The sequence below is a fragment of the Podarcis cretensis genome (assembly GCF_951804945.1).
Source record: "Podarcis cretensis genome assembly, chromosome: 13".
NCBI lineage: Eukaryota > Metazoa > Chordata > Lepidosauria > Squamata > Lacertidae > Podarcis > Podarcis cretensis.
In genome coordinates, this window is record NC_137182.1 from 46799761 (window position 1) to 46816181 (window position 16421).

The window sequence follows — 16421 nt, forward strand, 5'->3', positions numbered from 1 at the left end:
CCTTTCCGCGGCCGCTCTGGCCCGTCCCTCGTTGGCCGGAGCCACGTTTCCTGCGTCGCTCTAGGCATCCTGGAGGTTTAACGTCACAGCCCCTCCTCCTCCTGCAAAAACAAACGAACAACCCGAACCGTTAGGCGGTTTGCCGAACCGGGCGTTTTACGTCACATCCGCTGGTCTACTACCCTCTCCCGACGTGTGCGTAGGGACGCTCTAGCATCTGCCCTTCCCCCTGCCCCGCACTACGCTCTAGCCTCCCCCTCGACTCGGCTCTAGCATCTCCTCCTCAACGGCTCAGGCGGGCGTGTTCAGAGAAAGAGCCGCGGCCGTCCGACCGTGGGGGGCCGAGTGGGAAGGAAATTTGCCCCAATAGTTCCCCTCAGAGAAGTAATAAATAACAGCGGAGGGAAGGCCGGGCGGAAGTGACGCGCGTTCCTGGCCTGAGGTCGGGTGGGCGGAAGGGCTTTCCGGTTCCGGTTGAGGAGCTGGGGAAGAAAGACGGGGGGAGGGGGAGAGTGCGGCGGGGTCTCCCCCTCTCTTCGGCGAGGCTCTGAGGCTGTGGCCATGGAGGTAAGAGAGCCTAACTGGCGGTAGGGACCCTGGGACAACCACGCTGGGGGGTGGGGTGGGTGACGGTGGGTCCCCCTTGCCTTTTAAACAGGGTCCCCGTGGGATTCGCTCTGTGGAGGGAAAGGGCATAATATGGGGCTGGGGAGGAAGGGGATGGGGCTGAGGTTATCAGGGGGTGCAGTGTATCTCCCCCCCCCAATTGTGTGTTTGGTACCTTCCAACGTTTCCTTATGGAGCCCAACTGAAGGCAAAAGAGGGGAGGGGTGCGGGGTTCAGCAGTTGCCTTGGGCCCAACTTGGCCTCTCCTAGCTTGTCCATCTTCCTAACTTCTTACCCCCCCCCCCAAATCTCTTCTCCTCTTCTTGGCATTTGAGTGGATGTGGAGGACCCCTCTAGCTCTTTTGGCTAATAGCCACTGGCCAGCTCATCCCCACACCAGAGATATGACACAGTTGGGGACGTTTGAGGAAGGGTGTGGGGAGAAAGGGGATGTCTTTGCAGGGAAGGGGATGCCTTGGAAGTGGGGGTGAGAGTTCCACCAGGCAGCAAGTTAATATTTAATGGAGTTCATTCCGGGGCACAAAGGTGAAAGTTCAGTCCTTGGATTGTGCTTGGTTAGAGTAGAATAAGTTCAGCTTGCATCTTGTACTGATGCCAGCTGTGGATTCCCACCCCCCACCCCCCATTGTGGGTGCTTCACTCCTAGTAACATGGATAAATGTGGCATGGGTTGCTCTTTGCAGATTGTCCTACCTTACATGTGCACAAAAATGGCATTTGTTCTCTAAAAGCCTGTGATCTTCCTTCTGTGTCTCTTCTCCACATCACATGCACACATCTTAAATACCCCCAAAATGGCAATAAAATGTTTATCAGAATATACTTGAGTCCATATAAGTTTGTTTTGGGGAGGAAATCAGTTGAATGTCATTTGTTCAGTCTTGATCTCTCCAGGAAAGAATATCTACCTATCCCAGGATAGATTGGGTAGGAACTAATTTTGCATATAGCTGTTCTCCTATAGTTTGGTCTGTATGGTCCATCTGGTGTTATGTCCATGAGCACCTTGGCGTTGCACACTTGTAACCGCTTGCACGTCATCCTTTTGACATTTGTTAGTCCCATTGGTGTGGCTTGAGTGTAAGATGTGCCCTGCTTGGCCGGGACAGACAGTTGGATCCAGTGACCTCTGGGCTCTTCTGAACCTGAAGTTGTGTGCCAACTACACATGCCTTTGCCAACCTATTTACCTTCAGATGGTTTCCGCTACGACTCCCATGAGCCCCAGCTAGCCTGGCCATGCCGGCTGGGAGTGATGGGAGTATAGTCCAAAACATCTTGAGGGAATCAAATTGGTGAAGGCTGCCCTACCCCTTGTTGTATCCGGTCTGATCATGTTAGCTTGGAATACAGTTGAGCTGCATGATTACTGTAGATGTTTCCTCTCATAGTATGCTCAGTTGCACTTTATATTCTTTCAAAACTGTGTGAGGCAGTGATGTCATTGTTCATCTTGGGCAGGGCACCTTGGGACTACCTGCATCCAAGGAGTGCCTTGAAGCATGTGCTTGGATGAAGGTCAAAGTACCACTCATTTAGCTCACTGACGCTGCTTATTACAAGATGCCTCTGCATGAAATGATTACCTGACCTTAAAATTGACTACAGGTAGTTGTCCTTGCAACAGACCTGCTTACAGCATATGGACCTGTGTTTAGGGGGCTGTAAATCAGGGAGTCTGAAGTGGCAGGAAGGCTCAAGAAGTTCTAAATTCACATTTGTGCTTGGATCTATGTGTGTGTTCAGAAGCACTGAATAGGAATTCCACCGTGTTTTATTATTTTTCAACTCTGCTCTGTTAGAGCATAGGGAACTGTCTTATATTGAGTCAGACCACTGGTTCATCTTGCTCAACGTTGCCCACACTTGACTGGCAGTCGATCTCCAAGGTTTCAGGCAGGGAACAATCCCAACCCTACCTGGAGATGCTGGGCACTGAACCTGGGACCTTCTACCAGGAAACAGTTTCCTCTGTCTCTGAGCTGCAGTCAGTTTAAATGTTACTTGTCAGGAATAGGATTTGAACCCATAACTCAGGGGAGATGGTGACTTTGTAGGCACCTCAGCCGTCCTGGCTGCTTAAATTATAGTGGCTCCACTGGGGCTCAAAAACACAACCCTCTGTGTTTAAGCAGATATTGCAATCATGGAATCCACATGTTGTGCCCTTGCCATGAGAAGAGGCTGAGGATCTCCTTGTGCGGTTGCTAGGCAACTGCAGCATACTTCCTCCCACACCCATTAAGATTATGGTTATCCAGGACCTGGAGCATTGGGGCAGGAATGTTCAGCAGTGAGTTTTGATGCTTGTGCACACAAACCCCAGTCTGGCCCTCTGCATAGAGGAGGGCGGGAACTCTGAAAATGCTAGAGTCCCTTTCAGCCGTGTCTCTTCCATTCATTCATTCCTTCATTCATTCATTTGGCATGGGGAACATGAATATACAAAGCTGCCTTTTACTGAGTCGAATGATAAGCCCATCTAGTTTTCTACTCTGACTGGCAGCAACACTCGAGGGATGCAGCACCCCCCCCCCCAAATCATTATACAATAACTGCACAGCACCAGGGGTTCAGAGCGTAGCAATTGGGTAGAGTGATGGATTGGGCTGTTAAGCTTCTTGGCTTCTGCTTCAGTAAGATTACTGGCCTCTGCTGCTGTGCTTTCTTAAACAGCTGCTCGATTTGCAGACATTAGCAGGAGAAAATGCTGGTCTCAGTGCTGCGAAAAGCTTTTTGTGTGCTGATGCCCGCTAAAGGCTCAGCAGTAGTTTGAATGTGTTTTTTATAAAAAAAAATGTGGGCTGGTGACACTCTGCTTTGGACCTTGGGTGAGGCCAGTGGGTGAAAGCATGGGGACAGCCTTGGCACCATAGATGACATTTTCATTCCCCCACTACTTGGTGATGTACCTATATATCATTCGGAACTGGTTTGATGTCCATATCGTGATAATCAGTTTTATAATTTTTGACCTGGCAATATATCGTGAATCATGATGTGTGTCTGTGTGTGCTATGCAAAAATCACAATGTGGGGAAAACCGTGAAGCTAGTTAGTGCCTCTACATAGCTCCATCCTTATTTCAGACATCTTGGCATATTAATATATTGTGTGACTTTTAAAACAGCATTATTCTCGGTGTGGTAGCGTGGCAAGGCTAGGCCCAGGGAGGTCCAGGTTGAAATTCCTTTGCTGCTCAACCACAAAGCTGCATTAGATGTCCCTGGGCAATTATACTGTCTCTTAGCCTAACTTAACTCAAAGGGTGGGTTTTGTGGGCATTCAGTAAAACTGAATGTTGGGTAAAAGACAGCACTTCTTCACACAGCACGTAATTAAACTATGGAACTTGCTGCCAAAGGAGGCAGTGATGGCCACCGACTTTTGAAAGAGAGTTGAACAAATTCGTGGGAGAGGAGGTTACTAGCCACAATTGGAGTCATCAGTGCTTCTGAATATCAGTTGCTGAAAACCACAGGAGGGGAGAGGGCTCTTGTGCTTGGGTCCTGCTTGTGGGTTTCCTGCAGGCATCTTGTTGGCCACTGTGAGAACAGTATGCTGGCCTAGAGGGGCTGTTTCTCTGATCTAGCAGGGCTCTTACGAGTTCTTATCCCGAGGTAGGGCTGGGAGAAACTCCTGCCTGAAACCACGGAGAACGGCTGCTAGTCGGTGTAGACCAGGGGTAAAGGCAAAGGGACCCCTGACCACTAGGTCCAGTTGCGGACGACTGGGGTTGCGGTGCTCATCTCACTTTACTGGCCGAGGAAGCCAGCATTTGTCCGCAGACTCCGGGTCATGTGGCTAGCATGACTAAGCCGCTTCTGGTGAACCACAGCAGCGCACAGAAACGCTGTTTACCTTCCCGCCGGAGCGGTACCTAATTATATACTTGCACTGCGTGGTTTTGAACTGCTAGGTTGGCAGGAACAGGGACCCAGCAACGGGAGCTCACCCTGTTGTGGGGATTCGAACTGCCAAGCTTCTAATCGGCAATCCCTAGGCTCTGTTGTTTAACCCACAGCGCCACCCGCATCCCAGACCAGGGGTAGTCAACCTTTTTATACCTACCACCCACTAATGCATCTTTATTGATGGTAAAATTTCCTTAGCGCCCACCAGTGCTCAATGGAAGGAGGATTCAGCTTGTGCTGTGGAACCCCCTACCTCCCACCTAGAATTCTGAAATGCCCACTAGTGGGCGGCAGGGACCAGGTTGACAACCCCTGGTGTAGACAGTACTGAGATAGATAGACCAGTGGCATGACTCCTTTTAAGGTGGCTTCCTTCGTTCCTATTCAGTATCAACTTCTGACTAATGAGCTTTTTAAGAATGTAGAGGTGGAGGCCACAAGTGATGGTTTTACGAGTTCCCAAAGTGTGAGTGGCGCTACACCATGGATTTGTCTGGTTATATTGGACTTGGGGTGAGGCTGCATTTGTGGTGGAAGAAAAATAAATAAAAGGATTGCTAATATTTTCCTTTCTCCCCCTAAGTTCCCTGGAGGAAATGAGAATTATCTGGCTATCACCGGGACAGCGCACCCCTTTTTGTCAGGGGCTGAGGTGAGTTTGGCTGCTTGCAGGGGCTGAGGGTGCAGGGCAGTTGGCGGTGGAGAGCGTGGAATGACAGTGCTGGATGGCAGGAACCGGGGAGATGTTGCCACCTGCAGCTTGCAGCAGACCAAATGCTTTGTTGTGTACACGGCTCCTGGTTCAATTTCTGGTGCCTCCAGTTTCAAGGAACTGTCCTCTTGTCTGAGACCCCGGAGAATGAAAACAAGGGGGAGAGCAGGCTTTGGTGTTTACCCGAGGCAAGACTTTTTGCTCTGTGTATTCCTCTTTGAAGCTTAAAAAGCTTGCAAATTGAGAATCGCCTTGTTCTGAAAATCAGAACTTAAGAAGCATCGTTAAATAAGTGTCGTTTTTTATTATTTATTTTTGCTTTCACATCCCACCTTTCCTGGCACATATGGCTCTTTCCCCCTCTCCACAACAACCCTGTGAGGTACATTAAGCTGAGAGGCGGTGACCGGCTCAACGTCACCCAGCGAGCTTCACAGCCAAGTGGGGGATTTGAACTCGGGTCTCCCAGGTCCTAGTCAGACACCCTAACCGCTACACCAGCAGGGACCCTAAAGGGCCTCTTGGCTCAGAATAGACCATAGCGGGCTGGATGGACAACATCTGATCTAGTGTAGTGTGCCTTTCCTAAGTTTGTACATCTGCATCAAAGTCTCTCTTTCTCTGTTTTCCTCCCTCCCTTTTGCTCAGACCTTCCACACGCCAAGCCTGGGGGATGAAGAGTTTGAGATCCCGCCCATCACGCTGGACGCTGACCCCTCCCTGGCCGTTTCTGACGTGGTTGGCCACTTTGAGGACCTGGGTGACCCTGTGACTGCCCCAGACACCACTTTTTCTGCCCAGTATGGGGTGCAGGCGCTTGACATACCTGTGGGCATCAGCCCTGGTCTCATGGAGCAAGGTGGGGGACTGCTGAGCGGGGGCCTGGCCATGGTGAGTACCCTGCCTTACATAGTTTTGAGAGTGCATGCAGTCATCATATGACTCCCCTGGTGGGCAGCGCAGTATCTTCTGGGGCAAAATCCAGTTTGTGGGTTATTGTGTCTTAGCTTTCGATTTGCCCATACCCTTTGAGGGATTCTTCCAGGCCAGGGCAAGTTGGTTCAATTCCTAGCTGTCATGGAGGGGAACTGCCCCACCTTCTCGTGGAGCTTGCTTCAGGAGGTGGGGAGGAAAATGCCAGAAGTGTCCAAGCTGTTTCCCCCAACACGATTCCAGAAATCATCTTTGTGCCATTCTGGCTGCAGCAAACATTGGTGTGTGAGAGAGGGGCGGCTTCTGTCAGTGTTGCAATTCACTTCAGCTAGTTGCCAATCTCCACATTGCATGATTCTGTTTAGAAGTCCTCAGTTTGTTGCCTTCGCGGCCCCCCTTTCCCTCCAAGGAGCCCAAGGTGGCGTGCATGGTTCTCTCCACAACAGCCCTGTGAGGTAGGATAGAGTGCAAGGCAGTGACTGGCCCAAGGTCACCCAGTGAGTTTCATGGCCAAGTCGAGGATTTGAACCCTGGTCTCTCCTGGATCTTAGCCTGACAATCTATCCATGACACTACACTGGCTCCGTGTTCCATTCCTCAGTTGCTTCCCAAAAAATGTCCAAGCAATGAAAATGTCAGTGGCAAAAGCAACTGCCCAATTTCATATGTCGCATATATATATAAAATGATTCTAACAATTTTTTAGAAAATACTTCAATTTGTAAAAACAAGTTTACATCCAGTACAGATGCAGGCTTAGATACAGATCACACTTAAAAGACTTGCTAAGAAAAGGAGGGTCTTCAGTGGAGCTGTAGCTCAGTGGAAGATCATCTGCCTTGCATGCAGAAAGGTCCCAGGTTCAATCCCCGGCATTTCCCGGTAGGGCTGGGAAAGATGACTTGCCAGCAACCCTAGAGAGCTGCTGCCAATCAGTGTTGATGATACTGAGCTAGGTGGGCCAATGGCCTGGCTCAACAGAAAGTTGCTAAGCACCAAAAAGACACCAGAGACAGACAGGAGGAGGAGGAGTATTTATAAGTGGGACCTGCAACAAAATGTTGCAGCGTATTCTTCCTCTTAGTGGGAGTGCTCCTATTCCAGTTTCCAGCCAGCCATTCCTTCCAAGCATCCCGTCGCCAAACCCCATTTGCTTGGGGCTTTTCAGTCAGCGCCATTGTGCAATTAAACATTCTATTAATTCACGCACCCATTTAAAAACATGTAAGTAATTAGGCTCCAATAATAAACAGATTCAGGCTGGTCAGGGTCGTTTGCTGAGGGGTTGAATTTCCTTCTTTCACCAGCGTCTTCCTTGCACAGCAGGAAATGGCAGGAGTCTGGTGTGCTGCTGTTATCAGCAAACAAGATAAGCTCCTGGTTCTCCCCCAAACCCTCTGACAAGCGCAGAGGGCTTTGGCCGAGACGTGCGCTGCTCTCTACACTTCAGCCCAAGTGAAACGGGAGGATACACAATGCAAGGGACTCCTTGCAGGAGAAGGCTATCAGTGGCTGCTATGCTCTGCTTCCATGGCCAGAGGCAGTAATGCCGCAGGAGGAGAGAGGGATCTTGTTTCTGGTTAGCCACTGTGAGAACAGGATGCTGGACTAGTTAGGCCATTGGCCTTTTCCAGGAAACACTTCTTAGGTTGCTACTGTTTGGTTTTTTCCCAAATCGGAAGGGACAGGAGCTGTTGGGCATCTTTCTTACCCGAGGGCCAGACCGTTGCACAGATTTCTGCCTTTCTATAACCATTGACACGACCCTGAATTCTCCCTCTGCAGGATTTGGACCACCCCATGGGGACGCAATACAGCGCCAACCCGCCCGTCACCATCGATGTGCCCATGGCGGACATCAGCTCCGGTTTGATGGGGCATGGCCAGCTGACCACCATTGACCAGTCAGAGCTCAGTTCGCAGCTGGGCCTCAGCCTGGGGGGCAGTGCCATCCTGCCGCCCGCAGCCCAGTCGCCCGAGGAGCGGCTCTCGCCCACCCCCTCGCCCACCAGTTCCATGCACGAGGAAGAGACGGAAGAGATCCGGCGGGTGAGTTTTGGCTTGACGGCATTCAGGGGTGTCCCAGCCTGAACGGCTGGTGTCCAGAGTCGGTTTGCGCATGTGCAGAATCCTCTTGATTTTGCATGGATGGAACATGAGCGCCATTGCTCTGCTTGCTTTGCCTCTGGCCCTGCCCACCCATCACTGATATGTGGCCCCTGGAAGGTTCCTCCACCAGGGCATGTTGCCTCAGGCTACAAAAAAAAGGAGAAAAGTTTCCCACTTTGGGGCTAGGGTGTCAGACTGGGATGGCACGAGGTCCAGATCCCCTGCCATGAGACTCACCAGGTGATCTTTGATCTGTCACTGCCCTGTCCTACTTCACAGGGGGGTTGCCAAGATAAAAGAAGAGGGGAGGGGAGCATGTACATTGCCCTGAACTTCTTTGGAGGAGGGCAAGATTAAAAAACAAACACAATAAGTCAGCCTTCCCCATTCCATTTCCAATTTTAAGCAGAAATTGGATGGCCGTCTGTCATGGATGTGTTTAGGGTCATTTTCAGCTCTAAAATTCTATGCTTCCATGACCATCTGGGTCAGGTGAGCAGGTGGTGAATTCAATCCACCTGTTGCCCCATGCAGGCTCTCGGCTATTTTGGTTTGGGGGCTATTGCCCAGGACATCTTGCTGTGCTTAACCCAGGACTCTCCCAGTGCGGCTAGGCTCCAACTCCTCGCAGCCTCAATGGTGAGAGAAAGAGAGTGGGCTGGGCTGGCAGTTGTCGTCCGGCAACCTCTGGGTGACTGCAGGTTTCCCCATCCATTTTAAAAGCGAGGGCCTCTCCATTCCATTTTTTTCTTTCAAACGCCCGTTGTTTCATGCGAAAGTGGCCCACTTCCTCTCCTGCGCTGTGGTTAGGCCATTTCCTTTCAATTGATTTGAATGCTGCCAGACCAGCTTAGCTGCCGTTTGCCTGCTTGCCTTTTCCGTCTATTCCTTATCATCCTTGATGAGATCCGGGTGGGTGGAGGGAACGGTTTGGGATTATGCACTGAGCAAAGCGGAATTGGTTCTCTACCGGCCCCCCCCCCGTGGGCGAATCCCCCCTAGCTGCTGCTGCCACCACCGTGCCTTCTGCCCCGTGGAGCCCGTTTCCGACCCTCTCCCTCTCTGTCCTTGCAGCAAGTTTCCGTCGCCAAGCCGGCGGTGATGGCCCTGGCGGCCCCTGCGCCGGTCGTGGCACCCGTGGTGGCGGTGGACGTGGGGAAGAAGCAGAAGCCAGCCAAGAAGCAGAAGAAGAAAAAAGACCCCAACGAGCCCCAGAAGCCCGTTTCGGCCTATGCTCTCTTCTTCCGCGACACGCAGGCGGCCATCAAGGGGCAGAACCCCAAAGCCACCTTCGGCGAGGTCTCCAAGATTGTCGCCTCCATGTGGGACAGCTTGGGGGAGGAGCAGAAGCAAGTGCGTGCCAAGGGGGTTGGGCAGCAGGGAGGGAGGGTGAAGTGGGAGGGGCTGGGGAGGGCGGTTTTTTTTGGGGGGGACAGCATTGCTGAGGGGTTGAGGAGGAGGCTATAGCTGCAAAGGAGCAAAGCAGAAACATTGGGGAGATCGTGAACGTGCAGCGTTGCCCTTACAGAGGGAGGGGGAGCTGCTTTGGATTGTGGCCCCAGCCAGTAGCATCTTTTTTTTTTTCTTAAAGTAATATTTATTCAGATTTTCAAAGATACAAAAAGATAAAAAGTAAAAACATATAAAAGCCAAAAAAGTACATAGCAAAAAATTTTGTTTAAATAATTTTTCATAACAATCTATCTTTATTTAACATTAATTTCATTAACCTTATTTTACCTTCAAAATCATAAAATTTCAAAATTAAACCATAATTCTATGTAACTCCTTCAAGCCTTTCTGCTAAAGCCAATTAATTCCTTTCCAGCACATTCTGATATTTCAATTAGTATTACACTAATTCCAGAAACAAAAAAATATATACAAAAAGAAATTCTCCTTATTTTATCCAACGTCCCTTCTTCCTGGTTTCGGGTTATGTCAGTCCTTTCTACCCATTACATCATGTCCATCAATCTGGTGTTCTAATGTCCGAGGCTCTCAAGTCACTTCTATGCCTCCTCTGCAGATTTTCTTGTTCTTGTTTGTAGTCGCACACCTCCTTGTCCCTTGTTGGGTTCTTTCGTAGTTTCTTCTCTTCCTCCTTGGGGAGTGGGTCTCCGGGGAATTTCATGCAGTAGTAATCTCCATTTTCTTTTGTCAGGTTATTCCATTCCCCACAATCCCACTCCCCTATGGTAATTTTGTAATCCGAAAGGTAATTGATCCAAAAGCTTGTTTCACCCCAGCCAGTAGCATCTGACAGCCGCATAGGTTTGCTCACCCCTGTTGTTGTAGATTTTGCATTGCATAGAGACCTCCAAGGTCCTGTCCAACTTTGTGTTTCTAAAGAGATCACTTTTTTTAAAGAGAATGCAAACTGCAGCGTTCATCTTTGAAAAGTCTTCCCCGTAGGAATTCCTCTTCTTCCATTTTTTTTAAAAAAATGCAACAATATGCATGAGTAATTGCAAGACGTTTTATTCGGTTGATCACATGCTTCTTTTGAAGGAATGGAATGATCAGCCAGGATAGCTCAGTTGGTTAGAGCATGGTGCTGATAATGCCGAGGTTGCAGGTTTGATCCCCATGTGGGACAGCTGCATATTTCTACATTGCAGGGGGTTGGACTAGATGATCCTCAGAGTCCCTTCCATCTCTGTAATTCTTGATCTTCGCAGGCTTTTTGCTAAGCAATGTCTGTGGTTTGCCTGTCCTTGCTGCAGTCTGTAGTTCTGCTTTCCCTAACAATTTGGGGTGCGTCAGAGGGGTGCGGCAAAGCAGTGTGGTTTAAACAGGGAGCCTCTGCCACAGCCTTCCTTCCTCTCTCCCTGCCAGGTGTACAAGCGGAAAACGGAGGCAGCAAAGAAGGAGTACCTGAAAGCGCTGGCGGCCTACCGTGACAACCAGGAGTGCCAGGTAAGAGAGATGAGCCTTCTTGCCTCTGCCATTCCCAGGACTGCAGGAGTGTGAAGCTGTCCTGCTCTCTCCTCTCCTGCCTCAATGGACACAGCAAGAAACCTAGAAAACTACCCTTCTTCCAGACAGAACAGCCTTTGCCAACCTGGTGCCTTTGGATTCCTTTGGACTACAACTCCCATCAACCCCAGCCATGCTGTCTGATGGGAGTTGTTCTCCAAATTTAAGGTACCAGGATTGCAAAGGCTAGAAAAGCCTGTCCTTCCGCCCAGAACTGTCCTGCAGTGGCTTTCCAGGCTGAAAAAAGGAGAGGGATCTTCTGTCCCATCGCTTAAAGGGCCGTCGCTCAGTTGGGAGAGCATCTGCTCTGAATACAGAATGTTTCAGGTGCCATTCTCAGCATCTCCAGGCAGGGCTGGGAAAAGATTCCTGCCCCGAATCCCTGGAAAGCCACTGCTACCCAGCGTAGAAAGTAGTGAGCTAGCTCAGTGTTTCCCAGACTTGGGTCTCCAGCTGTTTTTGGACTACAGCTCCTATCATCCCTAGCTAGCAAGACCAGTGGTCAAAGATGATGGGAATGGTATTCCCCAAACAACTGGAGACCAAAGTTTGGGGGAAACTAAGCTAGATGGACCAGTGGGTGTGGCCAGTTCCTATGTTCCTGTCACCTGTTCCCTGGAGACGCCAAGCATCGAAGGTGGGACTTCCTACATGGGCTCTGCTGCTGATGTGCATCTCCTCTGGCGGCCCAATCGGTGGTGTAACTAGAGACCACTTCTTAGGTGCCTGCGGAGAAGTAGAGGAGAAAACACAACACTCCTGGCTTGCCCACCCTTCTCTTAACTGGATCGGGTCAGGAGCAGCTATTTCCTCCCTCCCAGTGTGGTGTAGTGGTTAAGAGCAGTAGTCTCGTAATCTGTGGAACTGGGTTCGCTTCCCCGCTCCTCCACATGCAGCTGCTGGGTGACCTTGGGCCAGTCACACTTCTCTGAAGTCTCTCAGCCCCACTCACCTCACAGAGTGTTTGTTGTGGGGGAGGAAGGGAAAGGAGAATGTTGGCCGCTTTGAGAATCCTTTGGGTAGTGATAAAGTGGGATATCAAATCCAAACTCTTCTTCTTCCCTTGGGAAGGGACCTTTTCGTGACGCTTCTTCGGGGGCAGAATAGGAAGCAGAAGATCAGCTGCCCCCAATAATAGAGCTTTCTGTGCCTTCCCCTTCCCCCCTTCCTTGACTTCTCTTTTCTTTTGGAAGCTTGACCAGTCGCCGCCTGCATTGCGACCCCAAAACCCCCCTAGATTGTTTTCCCCCCAGCTTCCTGACTCTTCTCTTCCCCTCCACCCCGCAGACGGTTGTAGAAACGGTGGAACTGGACCCCATCTCCTCGCCTTCCGAGCAGCCGGCCCCCGCCGTGGAGTCCGCCTCCCCCCCGGCCCCGATGCCGCCCACCCCGCCGGCCCTGGAGAGCCCCCCTCCTGCCCCGACCGTCGTCTCGACGCAGCCCACCGTGGTGGTGACCTCGGGGGGCGGGCCCCAGGCGGGGGGCCAGACCAGCATCACCAAGATCATCATCCCCAAGCAGATGCTGCCGTCCTCCCTGGCCGTCACCTCGCAGGGCGGCGTGGTGACGGTCATCCCCGCCACCATGGTCACATCGCGCGGCATCCAGCTGGGGCAGCTGCAGGCCGGCACGGGCACCACCCAGATCGTCACCCGCTCGGTGCTGGCGGCAGCGGCGGCGGCCACTTCCATGCACTTGCCGCGGCTCCAGCCCCCGCCCCTGCAGCAGATGCCCCAGCAGCCGCCGGCCCAGCCGGTTGCCATCCTGCAACAGCCGCCCCCCCTGCAGGCCATGCAGCAGCCGCCTCTGCAGCAGAAAGTGCGCCTCAACCTGCAGCAGCCGCCGCCGCCCTTGCAGATCAAGATCCTGCCCCCACCCGCCCTGCAGATCCAGCCCATCGCCCTGCGGACGGAAGAAGGCAGCCCCGAGAGGCCCAGCGCCGAACTCCAAGCTTCCCCAGAGCCCGTAGACGTTGTGCCGGAGGTGAGGAGCGCTGAGCCGGGTGGGCGGGTGCTTGCTTGCTTGCTTGCTTGCATGTAGGAAACTTTTATTTATTTGGTTTTTCAGATTAAAGTTTTACAGTCCATATCCAACATACAACACAGAAACGAGTTTCCAGAGAATCTTTTATAATCCTCCAAATCTTTTATCTCTCTGTTATGTCCAAAGTTCACCATTAAACTACAAGTGTTATTCCGACCCTACTAACGATTTTGATTGGTTACAATGGTTTTTTAGAGGAATAATTAATTTTCCCTATTCCTTATTAAAATTTTGGCCTTCCCGATTTCTGATTCTCAGTCGTTTTAGCCATTTTGGCATAATCCAGCAACTTGAGCTGCCATTCTTCTCTGGTAGGGACTTTTATCTTCTTTCCATCTCTGGGCCAATAACATCGGAGCAGCCGTGGTTGCATACATAAATATGTATGCGTGCCAGAAACTCTTATAATCGAGTTTCTGGGTCAATCCAAGAGGACCCCTGAGCATCTTAATTTGCTTTTACTTCATGGGACTTACGGACTTATTAATTATAGGAGGAAACGTCTCAATTTAATTTAATTTAATTTAATTAGATTTATTTATCTTCTCAAAGTCGTATGATTGTTTATCTCTGACAACTGATGGGAGGATGTCCCACGGGGCAGGTGCCACCACCGAGAAGGCCCTCTGCCTGGTTCCCTGTAACTTCATTTATCTCAGTGAGGAAACCTCCAGAAGGTCCTCGGAACTGGACCAGGGTGCAAGTGAGCCTATACACACACACACACACACACACACACACACACACACACACACACAAAAGAAGAGCCTGGCTGCTGGATCAGGCCAAGGGCCCGTCTGAGTCCTGCATCCCATTCTCACATTGGCCTGAGAACAATAGCACAGAAGGGGGAGGAAAATGAGACTCTTTGCTATGTATGTTTCTCTCCTGATTGCTTGGAATCGAGGTTTACTTGCCCCAGGCGCACGACTGACTAAATCCAACAAGGCACATAGTTACTTTAGTTTTTTCTCCCCCGCCCCAGGTGGAGTCTCCGACACCGATGCACGTGGAGCTAGTGTCTGAATCGCCTGTGGCCTTGTCTCCGCACCCTCGCTGCGTCCGCGCAGGCTGCGATAACCCTCCGGTGGCCAACAGTGAATGGGACAACGAGTATTGCAGCAACGAGTGTGTGGTTAAACATTGCAGGTGGGTGGGCAGCCAGGGCTGCCTAATAATAATAATCATAATACCCCGCCCATCTGGCTGGGTTTCCCCAGCCACTCTGGGCACTCCCAACAGAATGTTTAAAAAGCGATAAAACATCAAACATTAAAAACTTCCCTAAACAGGGTTGCCTTCAGATGTCTTCTAAAAGTCAGATAGTTGTTTCTTTCCTTGACATTTGATGGGAGGGCGTTCCACAGGGCGGGCGCCACCACCGAGAAGGCCCTCTGCCTGGTTCCCTGTAACCACTTCTCGCAGGGAGGGAACCGCCAGAAGGCCCTTGGAGCTGGACCTCAGTCTCTGGGCTGAACAATGGGTTTTCAAGTCTGATAACAGAGGGTGTACAGTCTATCCTCTTCCTCTGTGAGGACTAGACACTTGGCAGACAAATGAGGGAGCAATACAAACACACACGCACACACACACCAGTCCTACTTGAATACACAGAGTAAATAGTTTCAGCTGCCTCAGCAAAGCCAAGCCACGTGGTTTGGGAGCAGGGAATGAAGATGTGCAAGCCAGTCAGATCAGGGAGAAGCATCCGCCAGATCTTCATTATTGAACATCCAGTTCAGCAATGCACTGCAAATGGCACACAGCAAGACACACTGCTGCCATCGCTTCTTTGTAATGGCAAGCTCAGGTTATGAGGGCGGACCGAGACTGAACCCAAGCACAGGTTGCTGTGAAAAAAGGAGGGCCGCTGCCAGCTCTTGGGGGGCGGGGGGCGGGACATGTAATAAAGTGCATTTTTAAATACAGTGGTGCCTCGCAAGACGAAAAGAATCCGTTCCGCGATTCTCTTCGTCTAGCAGTTTTTTCGTCTTGCGAAGCAAGCCCATTGACAGCTTAGCGGATTAGCGCTATTAGCGGTCTAGCGGCTTTTAGCGGATCAGCTGATAAGCGGCTTAGCGGCTTAGGAAAAGGGCGAAAAAAGCGAAAACCCCCGCGGGAACTCCCCACGGGAACATTTTCGTCTTGCGAAGCAACCCCATAGGGAAATTCGTTTTGCGAAGCGCCTCCAAAACGGAAAACCCTTTCGTCTAGCGGGTTTTCCGTCTTGCGAGGCGTTCGTCCTGCGGCGCACCACTGTACATATATCTCCCAGTCAGTGCTAGGCAAGATACTGGAGGTTCACCGGCTCCCCACTCCTGTTGTGCAAGTTTTTAGAGTAAGGATCTTTGCACCTGCAGGAACTGCTGCTGCATATACTTCCTGCCTCTTGACTAAACCTCTGCTTCTGTCTCTCTCTCATTCACAGGGATGTGTTTCTAGCTTGGCTGGCCTCCCGCAATTCCAACAACAACGTTGTCTTTGTGAAATAACCCCCGGCCCTTTTGCGGCGGAAGCAGCAGGGGCGGGGTTGGGGAAACGACAGTTTCGCGTTCCTACGTACACTTTTTTCCAAGGACGATCAAAAACATAAAAAAACACAAATCGCCATGCTACTGTGGGATGGGGCTGGGCGGGCAGGATTCGCTCCATCGGCCGAAGACCATCGACAAGCGAAGACGCCATCCCGGTTGGGTGCTGCGGACTTCCCTTCCTCCCTTCCCCCTTTATTATTATTTTTTTCTATACACTATCCCTTGGTATGTTTCTGTTGATGGAGCCAATTAAAGCTGGAAGAGGGATATTGGCCAGGGCCTGCTATGTGCTGTTTTGCAGGAGGCGGTGGGCGGAGATAGGAGCCGTCCTTCCGCCGCGGGTGAGCAAATAGAAAGTCTCTACAATTTAGGAACGTCCTCCCACCAAATGGATTGGAAAAGGGTGGGCAGTGTCTTGCCCCAAAGCTGGGCATCTTGTTTTGCTTGGCACGAGCGTAGAAGTGCAGCAGCCCTCTACCTTCAGACTCCAGCTCCTTGCAGAAGCACATAGGGACCTCCTTCTGTGCCTGAAATCTGGAACCTTCTGCATGCCAAACACATTCATTCCCA

The 16421-nt window shown here is 51.1% G+C and overlaps 1 protein-coding gene across 1 annotated transcript; it reads left to right on the forward strand.

Moving 5' to 3' along the window:
* Positions 1–435: 435 nt before the first annotated feature.
* On the forward strand, positions 436–16123 carry TOX4 (TOX high mobility group box family member 4). Its single transcript, XM_079951582.1, has 9 exons — positions 436–567; positions 5125–5193; positions 5902–6144; positions 7972–8235; positions 9370–9648; positions 11134–11214; positions 12562–13257; positions 14303–14466; positions 15746–16123. Exons 1-9 carry the CDS (start codon positions 562–564, stop codon positions 15807–15809), a joined length of 1866 nt encoding a protein of 621 aa, XP_079807708.1. The 5' UTR covers positions 436–561; the 3' UTR covers positions 15810–16123.
* Positions 16124–16421: the final 298 nt, after the last annotated feature.

What these genes read in the sequence shown, in the direction of transcription:
- TOX4 (XM_079951582.1), top strand. An exon ending in CCTTTTTGTCAGGGGCTGAG is followed by an intron (nt 5,194 to 5,901) that starts GTGAGTTTGGCT and finishes CCTTTTGCTCAG; the next exon opens with ACCTTCCACACGCCAAGCCT. An exon ending in GTGACAACCAGGAGTGCCAG is followed by an intron (nt 11,215 to 12,561) that starts GTAAGAGAGATG and finishes TCCACCCCGCAG; the next exon opens with ACGGTTGTAGAAACGGTGGA.